Below are 19,440 nucleotides of genomic sequence, written 5' to 3'. Positions count from 1 at the left end.
TACTTTTAGCTTTTTGTAAGACGTTATTTGCGAAAATCATCTTAGAATTCTTAATTTTTTAATTTTTTTTAAAAAATACATTCTTAGACGGTTTTAAATGAAAACCATTGTAGAATGCAGTCATTTTAGACGATTATTTTGTTAAAAATCGTGTTAGAATGATAGCTTTTTTAAGACGATTTTTTAAGAATCATCATATAAAATTTTGACTTTTCATAACGTTGGCTTCAAAGACAGTTCAAAATCTCCTTTGCATGTGTCATAAAACTAACGTAGAAACCTCTTTTTGCAACAGTGTATATACATAAAAAAGTTACATTTCACTCATTTTTTTTATTCTACCCAATAATATAATGGTTCTGCGTTTTTTCTCCACAAAAGAATGATACACTTCATTCATTTTATCGGGTTGTATGACCAAAGTCCAACGATAAGGTTGTATTAAAGAGTATTTGATTGCGAGGAATGAGTATTCCTCTTCACATTGTCGCTAATCTGAAGTTTAATTATAAAGTAAGTAAAGTCTGACTAAGAATTATTTTTGTCGAAGATCGGACTTGGATAGTATCCAAACGATTCAACCTTATCTTCAGTACATTAATCACTTGTGTTCAATTACTTAGTTTGAAATATACATTTACATTAAAGATATATGTTACTTTTTTCCCTTTATTTTTCATCACAAAATTCATTTTGTATATAATTATAAGTTCTCTTTAAATTATGATAAATTTTTAGTTTTATATACTATCAGTATAAAAAAAATTACACTTTCAACCAAAAAAAAAAATACGATTAATATGATTTTTAAGCAAATTATTATAACAGATTAAAAGTCAATAAGTTAATCTTATATGTCAATTTATATGATTAAACGGCAAAGTAAAAATAATCCACTGGATGGTAAGAGGTTGGAGTAGAATGCATAAGTTTATTAGCTCAAATTTCAGTGTGATTATTATAAAAAAAATGGCAAAGTAAAAATCATTTACACTATTATTATACTCTATTTCCTCTTGAATAAAACAGTCTCGTGTTAGAATTGTTAAAATAATAAATAAATCTTATTGAAATTAGTCACAATACAAAAACGAAGAGTTTTCAAACTAGGACGGCCATTTTAGCATTTAAAAACCTAGTAATGTCATATTTGATATTTCAATTGCTAATCACAGTTTAAATGTTTTGAAGGACAAAATAAAGACTTTTTTATTTTTTGCTGTGCACAAATTTTCTTTTAAAAAAAGAATTCCGTTTTAAATTATATTTTATTTTTCTCTTATATATATTAAAATAAATTCCATTTTAAATAGATTTTTTAAGCAAGACTCATAATCATTATTATGAAAATCAACCTGATCAAGTTACTGAATCAATGAGTCAGATATTGAATTCGGTTGATCAATATATATATCAAAAAATAAAAAATATATATAATATAATTAACTAATGTGATCAATCCATAATTTATATTTCAATACTAGAGTGTGATCCGTGCAGAAGTTAAATATTTTTTATGAACATCTTTCATAAATATTTTAAATATAATGTTTTTCTTAAACTTTTATTAAGAGTAATTTAAAATTATAGTATACTATTTAAATTATTAATTATTGTTGTCATTTTAAATATATCGTAGACTATGAATTTTAAAATGCAATAAATGTGAGAAGTAAAAATTAATTATATGTTAGGTAAGGTAGTAATTTAAGGATTTATTGTAAAGAAACATTTCAAGCAATTTAAAGTAAGAATTATTAGTCACAAAAATAAAATATTTTATGAAATGACATTTTTAACTATATATTTTTAAATTAAAATTAAAATTCAAAATATGCACGTCATGCATGAAATATGTTGTAGACAATGCTATAAAATATATTAAATTTTAAATATTGAAAATTTAAATTAGAAGTTATGAACTAAAAATAATAAGAATTTTGTGCTACATATCAATCATGCATTCATGTATCATAAAGTATAATAATTTTTATTGATTACCATTGTGCGGTATATATAATTGAGTATATTAATTAATGCAAATCAATATAATAATTATTATACTTGAAAATTAATTTTAAAAATTAAACTATAACAATTTATAAGAAAATATCAAATAAATTATAGTTAAAATTTATAATAATATTTGTATTATTCTGGTCCTTAAACCTATAATTAATATAATTAGATTCTGGTATCATAGTTAATTTGATTTGAATTAATTAATATACTCATTTATTTAATATGAGGAATTCCTTTTTTACTTGTAGTGCATATATTCTGGTAGCACATAAGCTTGTGGATAGTTACTGTTCCCTACTAATAGATGATTTTTCTTATTGCAATGTATAGGAATTAGTATGAGGTATTTTTTTTATTAACATATATCAACCAAAGGAGAATATTTTAATAATAGGGGTAAAGGAAACAACATTAATCAACAAAAAAAAACGTTATAATTTATATATCTCTTAATTTGTGTGCTCCTTGGAATAAACAAATGAAAATAAGAAATCATCGGTGCAAATCAAATTTCTATAAGCACAAGAGGTCTAGGTGAGTTAGTAGAGAAAAGTATGAGTGTTGTAAATTTCATGGTACTGTATTTAATTCCTATCAATAAAAAAAATTCTATAAACACAATCAAAAGCATAAATGAAAAAAAAAAAGATAGGAACCAACTAACGATTTATTAATGAAAATAAAAGGTAATAACTAACCAAAAAAACTTAAGAACACAATGATATGAAGGTGAGAGAGAGAGAGAGTCTAAATGAACATTTAATTAGAAGCAATTAAGAACATAGGCAAATGAAACAACACCGATGATAAAAAAAAAAAAGTGTTAGAAAGATGGTACAACTGACAATGGTAAAAGGAAAAAAGAAAATTAAATCATAATTCAGTCGAAAAAAATAGAAAAAACATATAAAATAGATATAAAATGAAAATGAGGAACCTCCCTCCAAGAATGGGATTAAATGGATGTAGAAACAAAGAGTATGCAAAAATCAAGCGACATTTACTAAATCCTATGCTCTCTTTTTATACTGATCATTTTGTTTTTCACGATGATATGTCATTAATGTATATAATTTGATTTGTTTGTAATTGTTTTATAATCAATATTGAAAATTATAATAATAATTATAATTATTAATCATTATAAATAATATATATCAATCAATTTTGATCATCATCATTATAATTACATAATAAATAAATATTTCAATCAAATCAATTTATTTTGAGAATCTTACATATAATTTCTTTTATTTGAAAACCATTTATTTTATAAAACTCCTAAGCAAGCCACATGTCAAATTCCTTTTTTAAAGCATTTTCGTATGTATATAGTATACATAGTTAGATTATTCACATTAATTATTATCAACATTTTATTATAAATATATTTATGTATATATATATATATATATATATTATAATTGTTATTGTTATAAAATTTGATGATTTTTTTATTATTATATATTATGACTTTATTCCTCTTTTTATTGAGATTATTGTTGAATTCTGTTTGATTGATATTGTGCTTTTGAGACTAAATTATTTTAAAAACTTGAAAAAAAAATTACGAGTTATAAAGACATCGGCTTCATTTGAAATAAAAATAAATTTCAGTATTACGATTATAATTAATAAATAATTTTATAAAATTTATTATTTATTAAATATTTATTTATTAGAGGTTAAATATTTAAATAATTAAAATACAAAGAAAAAAAAATAGCCTCCTCTTTGATGGTTTTCCGGAATATTCGTCCCTGGTACCATCCCTTTTGCATGAGCAAAATTACAAATCCCATGCTACATGACAAAACATGTCATAAATCAGTAACTTTCAGTAGCTGCTACAAATCAAATTCAAACAATTGTAGTCTACTTGCAGCGTTACAATATCAAGATATCTAAATCCCACATAAAACCATTAAACATATACCAAAAAGAAACTAATTATAAGATGTAAATTCCACTCGCATGATGTCAGACTGTTAGCTATCACTTTTCTCTATTTGATAAGCTTGTTTGTAGCAAGCTGAAAATTTTAGCAGATCCATTGATCTTTCAACATCGATATTTTATTCATGATGCTTCTTTTGGTTTCAAATGTTGCTCATGATAATTATTATAACTTTTTGTAATTTTTGTCTAAAAAGTTATTTTTTTTTTGTGTATCCTATAATTGTATTGTTTGAAACATTTAGTCATACATGGATGAGACATGCATTTTCTTTTGTCAAAGAAATATAATTTTTGTTTTGTTTTAGATGCTTCTTCTTATTCTTCTCCTTTTTCATTGATCACACTATTATCCAATTTAACTTGAATGAAAAATGATAAAATTTGAGACTTGAACGTGAAGTCAGATAATGTGACATGCTCTTTTTCATTATATTGGTTGTCATTAATATCTATTGAAGATCCTTGATCCCTAGCCAGTTATTGAAACATATAAAATTTATATGAATAAAATAGGGACGTAGGATATTGAAAATTTGTTATATTAAAATTATTTTGTGGGTCAGATAAATTTAAAGAATTTTTAAAATTTTGTGGGTCGAGTAAATTTGGAGGATTTTGTGAATTTGGATTTGTGGGTTTTTGATAATTTGACATCAGATTTAATCACATATATTGAATGAATTTTGATTTAGATCATTGAATGAAAACAACCCATAGAAAAAGTTGAAAATGTTTTGAGAGGGAGAATAAGAGAAATTTGAGAGGTTTTAGTTGTGAAAAAAAGAAGAATAAAGTGTCCCTATTTATATATAATATTCATATACAATAATTATAAAAATAAGAACCATTATCATTTTTAACACATTGCCAACGGTAAAAAAAAATATAGCCGTGTATGATTTTTAACAAAAAGAGTCATTACATCATCCATCTTTATGAATAATAATATACTTTTTTTTGGAATGGAGGGGAAAACTCCAGAACTGAAATTAAAAACTGAGGAAATACAGTAACACTTACATCCGCCATAGCAGCGTAAGAAATGAAAGAAGAAATAATAATAATATAATAATAATAATAACAACAAGCAATTGTTTTTTAAATTTAAAAGCTTAAGCAACGGTGCTTGAGAAAAACAATCGTGGCTCGGAAGCACTCTTCCACGCGCATCAACAACAAAAGTTGCTTCCCAATGAGATGTGGATGCTCTAAGTCGGTTACTCTACATCCTATATATATCTTGGTTACAAAAGAATCCACCACTATATAAGATATGATCCTTCATATACTTGTCAAACACAACATAGCTTGCATTAACCATTGATAGAAAGAGCATGAAATGTTCCCAGTTTTGATTTTAACTAGTTTCATGACCTGAACTTTGCTAAGTCCACCACTTGCTCTGCTAGCACATCAGAATTTTTCTAAGAGTATCTCCTTTTAATTTCTTCTTATACCCGTTCCAAAAAGTAAATAGGTATACGTTAACAAATCCATAAAGGTTAATGATTTCAATAGTATAACAAATATAACAAGGAGAGAGAAGGCAACGAAAAAGAAAAGGCAAAAATTTAGGTGGCTCAAAGAAATTGTAGAAAGAGAGGATAGCATGAAGACTACAACCAACAAGGAGAAACTAGCGGTGTCACTTTTGGAATTATGATTGACATATAGTAAATAGTGCTTGATTGCATATTAAACAAGGAGATTCATGTATAAATTAATGAATTTTGGTTATTATGGATTGTCATAGGGATGCCTTGCACTTATAGAATTTACTTTTGTGTTTAGAAAGTGACACTTTTATGTTTCTTTGACACTTCTTTGACATTTAGTCTTTATTAATATATTTTTTGCCTATAAAATAAACAAATATAACAAACATATATTATAGTGTAATTATTAGATAAGATGAATGTGATAATAAATAGTATTCACCAATAAGAGAAAAAGAATTACGTAATGACACTATAATAAATTTTATATTGTCATTTAATTATAATTTATCGTATATAATAAATTTTTTAATTTAAAATAATTCAAATAATAATTTATAATAAAATAATAATATAAAACTATTTTATTTTCTGTATATAAACATTAATCTCCTATAATTAAAAAGCTGGCCTAGTTAGAAGTTCACATCAAATCAAGTATGGTTAGTCGTAAGGGAACGTGGATAGATACATTTAATTGGCGATGTCGATGCTCATGGGACAGGGTCTACGATATTGCATGATTGAGGAGAGAAAATTACGAAATGAAATGAGAAGAAAAAGATACGAATCCCAGTTCACTACTAAACGCACCTACCTACCTACCTAACATAACTGGGCCTGTCTGGTTCAGTTCGTTAGGTTCAATTGTAGGAACCCACACCAACAAGAAAAAAGGCGATTTTTAAATCTTATAATGGGCCGGCTGGGCCCATTCAAGTGAACACTTGGCTGGGTGCCATGTTTCAGTGATGACGCCAGTGAGTGAGTTAGACACCATTTGGTTTTAAAAATTGAAAAAGGTGAAAGTAAAAAAGAAAATGAAATAATTTGAATTAAAGTAAATTATATTCATATTTTTTTAGTTTTTTATCATATATATTCATGTGAAATTGAATCAAACACTTAAGAACACTACTTAAGGCTCGTCTTCTTCTGTGTTCCCGAGGTTATTTGCCACGTGTCGTTATGTTATTGAAGGGAAGAGTTTCAGGGGAACATAGATACTTGCCAAGCGTAGCTGTTCTGTGGGACCCTGAGTCCGACAAGATGTTGAATGTGGCGTGATATTGTAGGTGCTAACCCACAGTTCTCATCCATATCTTTATTTCAATTTTCAAACTCATTCATTAGAATTTTTAATGAATTAAGACAAGAAAATATTTTGAAAATTACATACTAGCACGTATAAGATCTATATAATTATACTATATTCGGTGCAGATTAAAATGGTATCAAGAATTAGATGACAGACCAAATTTTGTCCACGACAAGTTTTTATATAATAAAATTCATGTGTTGGCATGGACTTGTCTGGTTGTGTTTCTTGGCGGTAAGAAACTCAATTTAATTTTTTAATATCAGAATTATAATATAACTTTAAATGAACACGTATTAGTTTTTATTATAAAATAATAATTTGAAGGCTACTCCTTATTTATTGAAAGAGATGTTCACATTCATTACTTTAACAAAGCAGAAATAATTAGATTCATGGTAATTTTATCGTATCCTAAATATAAAATAAAAAAATAGTTAATGATATAATCAATTAATAAATCATGACTCAATTTTTCAATTACTAACATTTATTCGGTTTAAAGTAATTAATAAGAATTCTAAATTGAAAATAATAATAGTTATTCAACTATTATATCTCAAATCAAATTATTTTTTATAAACAATATATGTAAAAATAAATAAATAGATCTAACAGCCACATATTCAATATGCTATTAATTTTTAGATGTGCATGTATGTAACCAACATATTATATATTTTAAATTATTTTTGGTGATTATTTAAATTTTATTTTGTACAACATCATTAATAGTTACCTCTTTTTGTGTGTCTTTATAATAACTTTGTTTTATTCAAATTATCACTAAACTATATAGAACAGCCCAAATACACAATTCCTAAAAAATTGTGAAAATTTTAAGTACACTGAATTGAGATGTGAACACATTAGTTTTTTCAACTTTGCATCATTATTATAAGATAAAAATAATATAGAGAGAGAAAGAGGGGAGATAAATTTACAGGACATTTTACCCTCCTGATTACCAAATAAAAAAGATAAATTTACTATGGTTTCATTGATATCCATTCTCTTAGATTTTCTAACTAGTTATTATTGTTTTTTTTTCTTCATGGAAATATCTTTTAAAAATTTATTAAATTTACTTTAAATTTTTTTATCTATGCTTGAAATCTTTCTTTTTCGTATAAAATGAGAAGATATCTTATTTCAAAAGATTTAAATGTAAAAATTAAATATAATTGAATGTAAATATATTTATAGTCAAACTAAAATCTTCAATAATAATAAACTCAACAATTGTTTTTTTCATTGTGATCGATTGGAAAAGGAAATCAAAGGGAAAAAGGAAGAGGGGTGTGAAACAGTTTAAAAAATAGCATAAATTATATTAATTACCCATGAGGTTTATAATTATGTCAGCTCAACAATGAAAGGTAAATTATGTAAAAATTTAAAAATTTAAATACTAAATACATCAAATTAATTTTTTGAAGATAATATTCATAAAAAAAATAGAATAAAAAATACAATTAACCCTAAATTTTATAATACGTTGAATTTGATCCGTTGAATTTTTTTAGAATGTATCTAACAGTTATAATTATTTGTTCACCGGTAAACTACTTGAAATAGTGGTTTCACTGTAAAATCCGCCTTGTAACAAAAGAGAGCAGAATGAGAGGAAGGGGGATTCTTAAATATAGATTCCTTCACCAAAAAACTGACTCTTCCTCCTCTTCTCCCCTTTGTTTCTTTCATCGATTGTTGTCAAATTTTTACTTTTTATTTTTGAGTTTCCATATTTTCATTTTTCGATGTTTTTCTCCATAAAAAATCCCCAGTGCCTAAATATCAGCTTGTGGTATGTTATTTATAGCCTAATTTGCCATGCATGATATGGAACAATTTAACTAGTACCTATATGTTCTCATGGGAAGAGAAAACTTATTATTTTGGTCTTTTTTATATAATTATTTGTTAAAAAATTTAGATAGGTGAGAGTTGGGCCAGTGGCCCAAATTATTTTTTTTTAATAATGTTTGATTTTTTGTGTTCTCATTTTATGGACATTGGGCTCAATTTAGCTTTATGATCAAAATCAAATGATTTTTTTTTATCCTGAAAATCAATTCAAATTGAAGCACAAAAGTCATCTTGTCACAGTATGTTTAACATATAGAAAAAACAATTTGGTAGACACCAAATGTTATTTAAAGCATGGAGAGAGAAAGAGAAAAAAATATAACTATAATAAATATGATATGATGGGAGAAGAAATTTATATTGATAAAGTGTTTAATATATAAGTGTCAATATATTATTATTCTTTACATCTAGGTAGGATTGAGCAAAAAGTGGATTTTTTTTTTAAAATCAGAACCGATCTATTTTCAAACAACTTTATAAAAGTGATCCAATTAAACAAATCACTTTTTTTAAGCGGGTTTGGATTTTTTCTCCCTCAAAACAATTAGATTTTTTAGGTTTAGTTTGATTTAATTCAATTATCCATTTTATATCCATATATGGATCAATTTCTCTAAAGAAATGAAAAAAATTGAACTAAACCTCTTTTTAAAAATGATTTAGTTCACCGAACCATTCATAAAGTGATTCGGCCGCTTAGTTTTTCTTTAAAATAGGGGTGAATAGGCATTTTGGTCCATGACTTTTGATCCATTTTGCAAATTAGTCCATATATTTTTGAAATGTAAAAAATAGTCCCTATCTTTACATAAGTTTTGCAAAATAGTCATTGCCGTTAAATTTAAAGTAACTTTGTTAGTGAGGTACATTGTTGGTAATTTTAGTGCCACATAAACTATCCAACGTGACAATTTTGGAGGTTTCAGTTAACTCCTTCCGATGAGAGCCATGAAGGAGAAAGATTGGAATGATGACAACCTTACCATGACCATCGTTTCTCAGCACTGTTTTGGCGATGATTCTGAAGCGCCAAGCTTCTCCATCTCCATCATCGAGGTTCTTCACTTCCTAATCCCACTACACTCTCCATGAATTTCCTAACCAACTAACATTTACTCTTCTTCTCGCAGAACATGAAGGACGAATATGGCCTATTCTTGTGGCCCTGCAGCGTAGTTCTCACCGAGTATGTTTGGCAGCACAATCATCGATTTTCAGAAGCCAGCGTTGTTGAGGTACCCTCTTATTTCAAATTCTTATCTAATGTTATGTGCTCATTTATTATTCTCCATTATTTTTTCTTATTGTATTCATGCATCTAGGTGCTAGAACTTCCTTGCCTGGCTTGGTTGCAGCAAAACTCGATGCCTGTGTCACTCTTACCGATGACTTCACCAGATTAGGGGTATTACACTATTACCATCCAATTTTTATTTTATATACTTTTATAAAGATTTCAAATAAAATATTGTCAACCACCAAGCACGTGGATCAATTGCTACATGATTGTTTTGATTTAATCAGTCATCTTTAGTTTGAGTCCTGCCTTGGGTTTGTAGCTGCGTTGCGATGAATAATTGGGGAGAGCACTTACGTGTGATTTTTAAAGATAAAAAACTGGTTGTCAATATGACTCATTGATTTCTATTAATAGTATTCTTATATGATTTTTATAGGCTTGTGTTTAAATTAATGGTTGGATCCTAAAAGTTAATATATCTAGCAGCTGATTGCTTTTTGTTTGGTTTGGGTCTACAAGGAAGTTTGCCATTGATAAGTGATTACATTGGGCATGTGGTGAATAAGTGGAAGTTTGCCAATGCTTGTTTGTGCATGTTTCTGATGTTGAAATTTTATCATATTGTTTTTGTTAATTTGAATGTTGGCCTTCTATTTGTAGGTGTTGGGATTGACATAGGGAGTTTGGGATTCATCCATATTCAATTTACAACCAACAATTATTCTAGGGGCTGATGTGCTGTATGATTCAAACGGTGAGAAAAAATGGGCTGTGTTAGTTATCCGTCACCTTCACCCTTCTGGAGGAAACCTCGTCCAGAACTTCTCCTTGGGATCAAAATCGCCCGGCCTAAGCTCTCGGAAGACCGAAGCGTGCTTATTATCTATGTTCTTTTTGCTTTGAGAAAATTCCATTTCATATATAGATGATCACCTTATTATGTTTTTTTATCTAATTCTAACCAAACCATAACTGAAAAGCTAATTAAAGTAGCAATGTAGATGAGATACCTAATACCCAGTTGAAGATTAAGCATCAAATCATAATTCTTATGCCCTTTAGAAACTGTATGACCCGATTTCTTAACATCCCCATCAACAGAACCACAAGGGCTCTTCTGTAACTGTACATCACTTTCACACACTCCTCCTCCACCATAAATCATAGAAGCCTCCACAATATCACAAGTGATATCCCCAGCTTCACCATCAAGCTCCCAAATACAAATTCTGGGAAAAATTACACTCTTATTATTACTATTACTGTTATTATTATTATTATTATTATTATTATTACACTCATCCATTGACACACGTTTCTCATTCACAAATTCTTTCCCCCAATTCCTAGAAGAAGTGCTTCCATTGCGCCACGTGAACACCCTTCTCCCCTTCGAAACACCGTTCTCCCAACACTCTTCGTAATGGTTCCCGTTCTTTCACACCAGCACACCATTGCCGGAGATGGCATCATTCTTCCACTCTCCGATGTACTCATTCCCGTTGCGCCACGTGTACCTCCCTTCCCATTCTTGTAGGTTGCACCTCCAGAACCTTTATGACTAACAATGGGTTGCATCATAATTTTTCAATTCAGTCCAAAGACTTGTCACATAGGTTTGCTTACATGGACAAAGACTTGCCACATAAACATATGACTAACAGTGGAAATTGGATTTTAATAGTAAAGACTTATTAGCATAACAGACGTAAAGATAGGGACTATTTTTTACATTTCAAAAAGATAGGGACTAATTTGCAAAATGAGTCAAAAGTCAGGGACCAAAATGCCTATTCACTCTTCAAATAGTTTAGTTTTTTTAAAGTGGTTTTATTCAATTTTGTATCAATTCAGTTGGGTTTGGGGGGTTTGATACCTCTCTCTCTCTCTCTCTCTCTCTCTCTCTCTCTCTCTCTCTATATATATATATATATATATATATATATATATATATATATATATATATATATATATATATGTTGTAGTAGAAGATTTCAATACAAATGCCTATAAAACAGAAGAATTTGCACTCTTTTTTCATGTGAAAAAGCTGCGTTTAATTTTCACGGCTTGAACCTCAACAATAGCCCATTACTTCACATGTGACCTTTAAGTACATTTTTTTGCCTACCAATTATTAAAAATGTTATTAAAAGTTTTTTACAACATTTTAAAAAATATTATCAAATATGAATAAATATTACTAATAATTTTTCACGACATTTTATCAAATGTTGAGTATAACTCACATTGCTAAAACCTACCTTTATTGTCATGGGCTATACAAAACATTTGATCAAATATCGCGAAAACATATTTGATAATTGTTCGCCCGAACTTTATCAAAAAGTGTACCAAGTCGTTAAAATAATAATAAAATGGTAAGAAACCGAGTATCGAACTCAGGGAACTTGTTTCATTTGGTGAAGTTTCATTCAACAAGCAGGCATTGATATAAAGCCATGTAAAAATAATTAAATCAAAGATGTATGTGCTGTAAATCTAAAAGGACTACAAATACGCTTATCAAAATGGGAGAGAAAACAAATGATTAAAACGTTGGGTCCTTCTACTGAACACTTGATGTAATTAAAATATTTTTTTCTATTTAATGTTATTTTTGTGTTCTATGTTGAGGACTACAATACCAAACACTGATTCCTCGCGTGAAAGGACTAATTCTAATTAAACCTCATTCTCGGATGTCTCGTCGAACTTAGCCTAACCGAACAACATTACAATCACAACATATCAACAACTAAAACCCTACACTCTATGTCTAGTAATGCAGTTATCTAGCCCTGCTCTATCCAGTTCTAGGGATTAATACATTTTCCAATGCTAAAAATCCTAACTTTACACACCAATGGTGATCAGACCAAAAACATGCAATAATTAAGTGCAGATAGAAGCAATGAACACATAAAACAACTTTAAATAGATAGTTAAGAATTTACATCAAGTTCTAGCAGAATTTCCCAACAGAGATACTTAGTCTTCCATCACAAGGCAACACCTTTCAGCTACAAGATGAGGGTTTAAGAAGAAAATAACAGATTACACAATGGTGGGGATGTCTCCTCCACCCTTAGGAACCTAGAAATTACTCCTAAACCTAAAATCCTCTTGAAAGCTTAGGTTTTTGGCTTCCTTGCGTTATTTTTTGCCTCTGTTCTACTCTCTACGTTCTAATCCACGCTCCTCTTGATTTTCCCAACTTCAGCCTTAAAAGGGCTTTTTATCCTCGAAGGCTCACTTAGCACCATTTTCGCGCTTAGCTCGAGTTAGTGAATATCCGCTGAGCGAGCTGGGCGCGCTTAGCACCAGAAGAGACAAATGTCTCACTGAGCGAGCTAATGATGTGCTGAGTGCACAGATGCTTCTCAGATTCTCTTCTAGATTCTCTCAAATCACTAAGCGGACTAAGTGCCTCGCTTAGCGCATGATTCTCGCTAAGCGCACAAGCCTCGCTTAGTGAGACACCAGCTGCTAGCCTTCACAAATTTCATTCTTTTTACCTGAAATTGAATTTAAAACACATTAAATTCACAATGTTGGACATTTCTACTGAACAAAATTAAACTAAACCTAAAAATATGTACAACCCTACAAAAAGAACCATAAATTGGGGGAAAAAATAAACATTTTATAAAAAATTTTATACAAAAGTTAGTCGTAAATGATGACTAACAATAATATTTTTTAAATATTGTCAAAAACTTTTAATAATATTTTTAATAAGTGTTAGACAAAAAATATTGCTAAAAATTACATGTATTGTAATGGCCATCAACCAAGAAAAGAATACAAGAAACCTTTATGGCACCATGAACTTCAAGAACCTTGTTAGAACCAAATAACGCACAAAACATTATGTCCAGGATTCCAAAGTTGCTTTCAACACCAACATTGCCTTCTGCCAGATAGGTCTTAGTTCCATCTTATAACACGTTCAGTTCTTATATACTTTGACAATAGCCTTTTGTTGCGTTTTTCCATCAGTTTTGAGTACTAGAAAACTGGCCTCCATTAACTGCAACAACAAAAAATTGAGAAACAAAAAAAGATAAATGAATTAGAACAAACACACATGGTTTAATTAAGCAAGAAGTTTGATTCACCCAAGTCAAAATCACAGTTCATAATAGGAAATTCTATATATTCTAGTTAGGTAACTAATCTTAAAAATGCCAAGAGTTTAATTCACAATTTACATGCACTATGAATTGTAAAAGTTTTACATACATATTGTCAATTAATCAAATACCATCCTTAATATATTATTATATATGACGATTAGCTATTGAGTGACAGATGTATATATTGGTTATTCAAAAATAATTTGTGTTCGGTGTTAATCACAAGTTAGAACATATCAACCTAGTGGTGGTGTGACCATTATACAACAAAAAAATCACAAGAAAACAAAATTTGTGAAAAAGAAATACAAACCAACTTTTTTTAGCATTCTCTCACTACTTCTCCCAACAAGTTTGCAATATCAAAGCAATGATATTATGAAGTGGTAAAGTTTTAAAGTGACATACTGATATGTATTAATAAATGCAGTGACACTATTATAAAAAATATTTTCTCTGATGCTCCATCAATATCGGTTCAATAAAAACTGTTATCAAAATTAATGCGGAGACATTATGAAATTACATCCAAATTATTGACATCAGTTATCAAAAAATCATCGTGGAAAGAATTTTTCAACATTGATTTTTTGTATAACCAATGTTGAAATGAGATGGTCAACATCGGTTTATTTAAAACCGTCGTTAAATGGGCTCGGGTCAATACTCATTTTCTCCCTCGTGCTCTTTACTCTCTCGAGCCCTTCTAATGTTTGTCTCTCTCCTAGAGGTTGAAAGAAGCGACACCACCAACAACGTGAGAAGCTTCCCCACAAAGTGTCCCTGTGAGGAGGAGCCTACGACGCTTACTTATCGTGCACGCTGCCACCACAACGGTTATGGGGGTGAGGAAGTGTAAGATGAAGTCGGTGAAGCCGCAGGAACCCGGTGATGGAGGTGGATCTAGTGGTAGACAGGATTTTACGATTAGCGGTGCCAAGCGGTGTGTCCATGGGGATTTATGAGGCGTTGGAGTTGAGGGACAAGGACAATAGCATTTACAGTGGAAAGTGAGTTCTTAACGCCATTAGGAACATCAACGAGGTCTTGGTTCCCAAACTTGTTACATCAATGTTAGGTAACAAACTTTCTTCCTTCATCTATTTCTTGGTTAATTAATTAATGTGTTGGCTAGTTTACCCCTATGAACACTTCTTGTTTGTTGTGAGTTGGTGTTGTTGTTAAACGTAAATGGAATGAAGGGTAGGTTGGTAGAAATAATGGGGAACGTTATGTTTGTATAATTAGAAGGTTTTGTTTGAGTGTTTGGAAGAGAAGAAGAGAGAAGGATGATTTTGCGATTATGTTGAGAAAATGTTATAAAGTGAATTGAGAATCATTATTTGCATATATTATTTCAAGTTGCATGAAGTATTAGCTTGTGGTTGACTAGAGGTATTTCTTTGAGGTGGGGGAGAAATGTTTGATTGTTCTGCTCAAGTCCTCTTGTTAGGTAATTTTTATGGTTTACACCAATGGAACTTTTTAAGGTACACTTTATGGGATAAAAAAATTTCTAGTCCTTAATATATAAGATCAATAATATGACTCAAAATGTGATTTTTATGGTTCTTAGTTTGCTATGAAGAAAATTGTTATGTTTTATTTAATCAACAATTTATAGTTTCCATGAACTTTTAATCTTTATGAGATATTATTGTGGCCAAGCTCAACCTTATTGTCAAGAGAGGGCTGCAAACAATAAATATTGATTTAAAGATCAATTGGTGTCTGTTTTAGGGCTGTCAGCATTACCTACAAATTTAGGGTGTTAAGATGGATGCATTTAGGGAAAGTCTTGGCAAGAATTGACTAGGTTTTCAAGAAAATGGATATTTTATCCTGTTTGGCTACATAATGAGATATTTGAATTTGTAGGTTAACATTAAAGAAATCTAAGTTAAAATTGATAGTGAGAAGAAAAATTAAGTTAGGCATCACACAAACAATAGTATTGAAGGACCAAGTCTGAATTCAATTCCCAACAACTACAAAACCCACAAGGAATAATTGGATGTTGAAATTATAGTTACAAAATTCTCTAAGCAACCCTATGTATCACCTACCAAATTCACCCTACATGTGCAGTTCACCTAATTCATCATTGGAATCTAAATGCAAAATTAGGCTCATATTGGACATGGGAACTTTGGCGTGCAATTTTCAGAATTTGTACAATATTTTTGGTAAGCACATCAAATTATAATGAAATTACTTTCTGATGCTTGAAACATCTGTAGAATCTTAAATAATATATTTATTTTCAAAAATTCTAAATCATGTGTCAATGCAATGTTTTAGCTCTTTTATGTTTATTTATTTGTATATTTACTTTTGTAGCCTTAGTATGCTCGTGCTATTGCTGAAGCCATCATGCACACTGCAAATTTCTTTGTGCCTTTAAAAGTAAGTGTATTGCAATCTTGTTGCATTTGATCATTGTTTCTTGTGTAGGTTCATCTGGCCTTTTTCCCCAATCTAAATTTGTCTCTTCATCCAACAACTCAGTTTATGAGAGCCCTGCATTATCCTGCTATTTTTCACTAAACCATTATTAGATAATGTTTTAGTTCTATATAAGTTTGTTTCATTCATTTTTATTATCTATGTAAGCCTCATATTTTCTTTTTTATAATAATGTAGAAAGCATCATAAACTTTTCTTATTTACCCAAGCTGTTACTTTTTATTACTTCAATTAGTAGTTGATACAATCCTTTAATTTGCAATCAAATATATGAAATTGGTGGTGGACCTGGAACATGTGCCAAGGTTATAATGGATTACATAATGTTGAATGGTCCTACAAAAGTTTATAACAATATGACTTACATGTACATTCCATGATACTCAATGTAGTACATATTTTTTTATAAAACCAAATTATGGTGCTAGACATAGTTTTTAATTTTTTTTTGAAATAGTGGGTTGTGCTTATATTTTATGTACCCCTATTGTCTGTATACTTCATCTTTCTATGTTGCCTAATTTTTCCATTAGTAACTTCTGTTTAGGGTCAATCTTTAATTTGGGAGTTCTAATTTCATTGAGATATGATATGAGATTATTTTTTATATGAATCCCATTTCTAACCACTGAAATACAATGTAAAGAGAGAGATAAAACAAGGTTGATTGAAAAGGATTGACAGTTAAAAAATTCAAGTACAGACATAAAAGAAAGGTAGTTTGAAATGATTGCATTGGTAGTTGCAGCCTTACGGGAAAAGTGTATAAAATGCAAGTCCTAATGAAACAAGAGAGATAATATTGTGAATGTCTAATTGAGAGAGAGAGAATAATTAAACTATGAGTAGATTTATGGCACAAATTAATATTATGAATTTTTACTGCATTTAAAATTATAATAACAATTTATAGATATATTTAATGTTAAAAAGTTAGTGGGGGCAACCATCACTTGCCCCCCCCCCCCCCCCATTGTATATGTGAATCCATGCCTGAGTAGATTCACTACTTTAGTAAATTTGTCTTGTGTACCTATATTTCATTGGAATCATATGATTCACGTCTGATTTGCAACTAAAAAGGCATTAGAAAAAACAAAATGAACATTAAAAAAAAAACAATATCGATCTTATGGAAAAACCGTCTTAGAAAGTTTTCTAAAAAAACCCTCTTAGAAAGTAGAGTTTCTAAGATGATTTTTTGATAAATCATCTTCAAATCCTCAATTTTTTAGGTTTTTTTTTAATAAAAAACACATTCTAAGACTATTTCTGAGACAACCGATCCAAAAACTGAGATTCTAAGATCGTTTAAAAATCATCGCGGAAAGTCAACAATGGTTCAAAATCGTCATGGAAAGTGTAAATTAACTGGCTTAGAAAGTCTTTTTTGTAGTAGTGTGGGTAGTGAATCCTTGTTTATGTATTTATGATGCACGAATGCAAAAAAAATAATAATAATAATAATAACTGGGAGGAAGGTTGGGTTATCATATATTGGTGGGAAAATAACGATTTTAGCTGGAGTGGGAAGGTATATGTGCATGTTCGGATTAAAGCTAAAAATTTTATGCAAGTAATTTCAATGTAAATTCAATAGATAAAAATAAAATGAAAGTAAAAAATATGGGTTATAATCCTTTAACAAAATTATATTTGCCTCATAAGTATTTTTTCACCTGAAAACTAAACATGCATCTACTATATATATCACACTGTTACGTCTTTGTATGGCTTAGGTGCTATAGTAGTTTGTAGACCAAAGATCAGGAAAACAAGGAAAGATTAGAGGGTGGACAACGTCACAACACTTTGCTCATTTTGACTCAAATTATTCTCTTATGATTCAACAACCTTAACAGAAACATATTCAAGCTTTATATAGACTTCAAAGCTTCGATCCATTGAGAGATCCCAACTAGCCATTGTCTAATAGCTTTGGTGTTTTACACGAGGCCATTAATGTGTAGAGAGAAAGAGTGTGGGGGGGGGGGGCACAAACTCTTTCTGCAACATATCTCCAAAGAAGTACAGCTTGCCAATGTTGCCTTGTGCTTAGAGCTAACTTTCAGCGTACAAATAATAAATAATGTTAACAACATTAGACAAAAGGAATTAAGAATTTCAATACAAGATAATTTAAATCTTCCCTTCTGTGCGCTATGATACAAATTGCTTACTGAATCTATGGAAGTTACTTTCTAATGATTCCTTTAAGTACTTAAGGGTCGAGTAACTATTCCATTGCTTTTGTACTATGAGCCAAGTGTTGAATCACTTGTCTTCTTAGAACTAGACGTTGAGGCAATATTGTCTAATGGTTGATACTTTAGCTATTCTCCACAACCTTTTTACTCATGCTCTGCTTGTATCTCTTAGAGATAGATAAACATATAGCTTAAGCATGAAGGGTTATCATATAAAATTTATACTTTGTTAATCATCAACACCTTTGGGATTTTATATTTTAGTGCAGTCCAATATGACTTGGACGCATCCAAACTAACAATCTCTCCCTTTTTATGATGACAAACAATATAAGTTTTTATACCAAAAAGGATAAGATGAAGAAATTAAGATCAAGGTATCTGATAAGCGTCAAATTTATCATATTTTCATATGCAATTTAAGACATTTATTTAATACTTTAGGCCTTGTTTTGAATCAAATTTGTTATGTTTCCAATTTTTAATATATTGTAGATATGAATTACGATTTTAGAAGTTTTTAATATGATTTTGTGAGTTTTTACAAATAAATAGAGCAATTTTACAAGGTAGCCTCGCTCAAGCGAGTTATAGGCCACTCAAGCTAGTTCAAACAGAGAAGTACACCAAACAGTGAGTCCAAAAACTAAATTAATTCAAAATAGAGATAATTATGGAGATATAGCTTAGAGATAAATGAAGAGAATCACTTGGAAGATAA

General features: G+C 29.5%; 1 protein-coding gene across 1 annotated transcript; it reads left to right on the top strand.

Moving 5' to 3' along the window:
* The first annotated feature begins 9,615 nt into the window (after positions 1 to 9,615).
* LOC100814550 (methyltransferase-like protein 23) lies at positions 9,616 to 10,585 on the top strand. The gene is made up of 4 exons (XM_026128723.1): positions 9,616 to 9,723; positions 9,798 to 9,902; positions 9,986 to 10,072; positions 10,568 to 10,585. Exons 1-4 carry the CDS (start codon positions 9,616 to 9,618, stop codon positions 10,583 to 10,585), a joined length of 318 nt encoding a protein of 105 aa, XP_025984508.1.
* Positions 10,586 to 19,440: the final 8,855 nt, after the last annotated feature.

This window comes from Glycine max, chromosome 6 (assembly GCF_000004515.6).
Source record: "Glycine max cultivar Williams 82 chromosome 6, Glycine_max_v4.0, whole genome shotgun sequence".
In the NCBI taxonomy this organism is placed as follows: Eukaryota; Viridiplantae; Streptophyta; class Magnoliopsida; order Fabales; family Fabaceae; genus Glycine; species Glycine max.
The sequence above is the reverse complement of the archived record's forward strand: the minus strand, read 5'-3'. Positions and strand labels throughout refer to the sequence as shown.

Bases quoted from the DNA above. Each gene is read 5' to 3' on its own strand.
- LOC100814550 (XM_026128723.1), top strand. From the start codon at position 9,616: ATGAAGGAGAAAGATTGGAATGATGACAACCTTACCATGACCATCGTT. The intron at 9,724-9,797 runs GTTCTTCACTTC...TTCTTCTCGCAG, and splicing joins TCTCCATCTCCATCATCGAG to AACATGAAGGACGAATATGG. The intron at 9,903-9,985 runs GTACCCTCTTAT...GTATTCATGCAT, and splicing joins CAGAAGCCAGCGTTGTTGAG to CTAGGTGCTAGAACTTCCTT.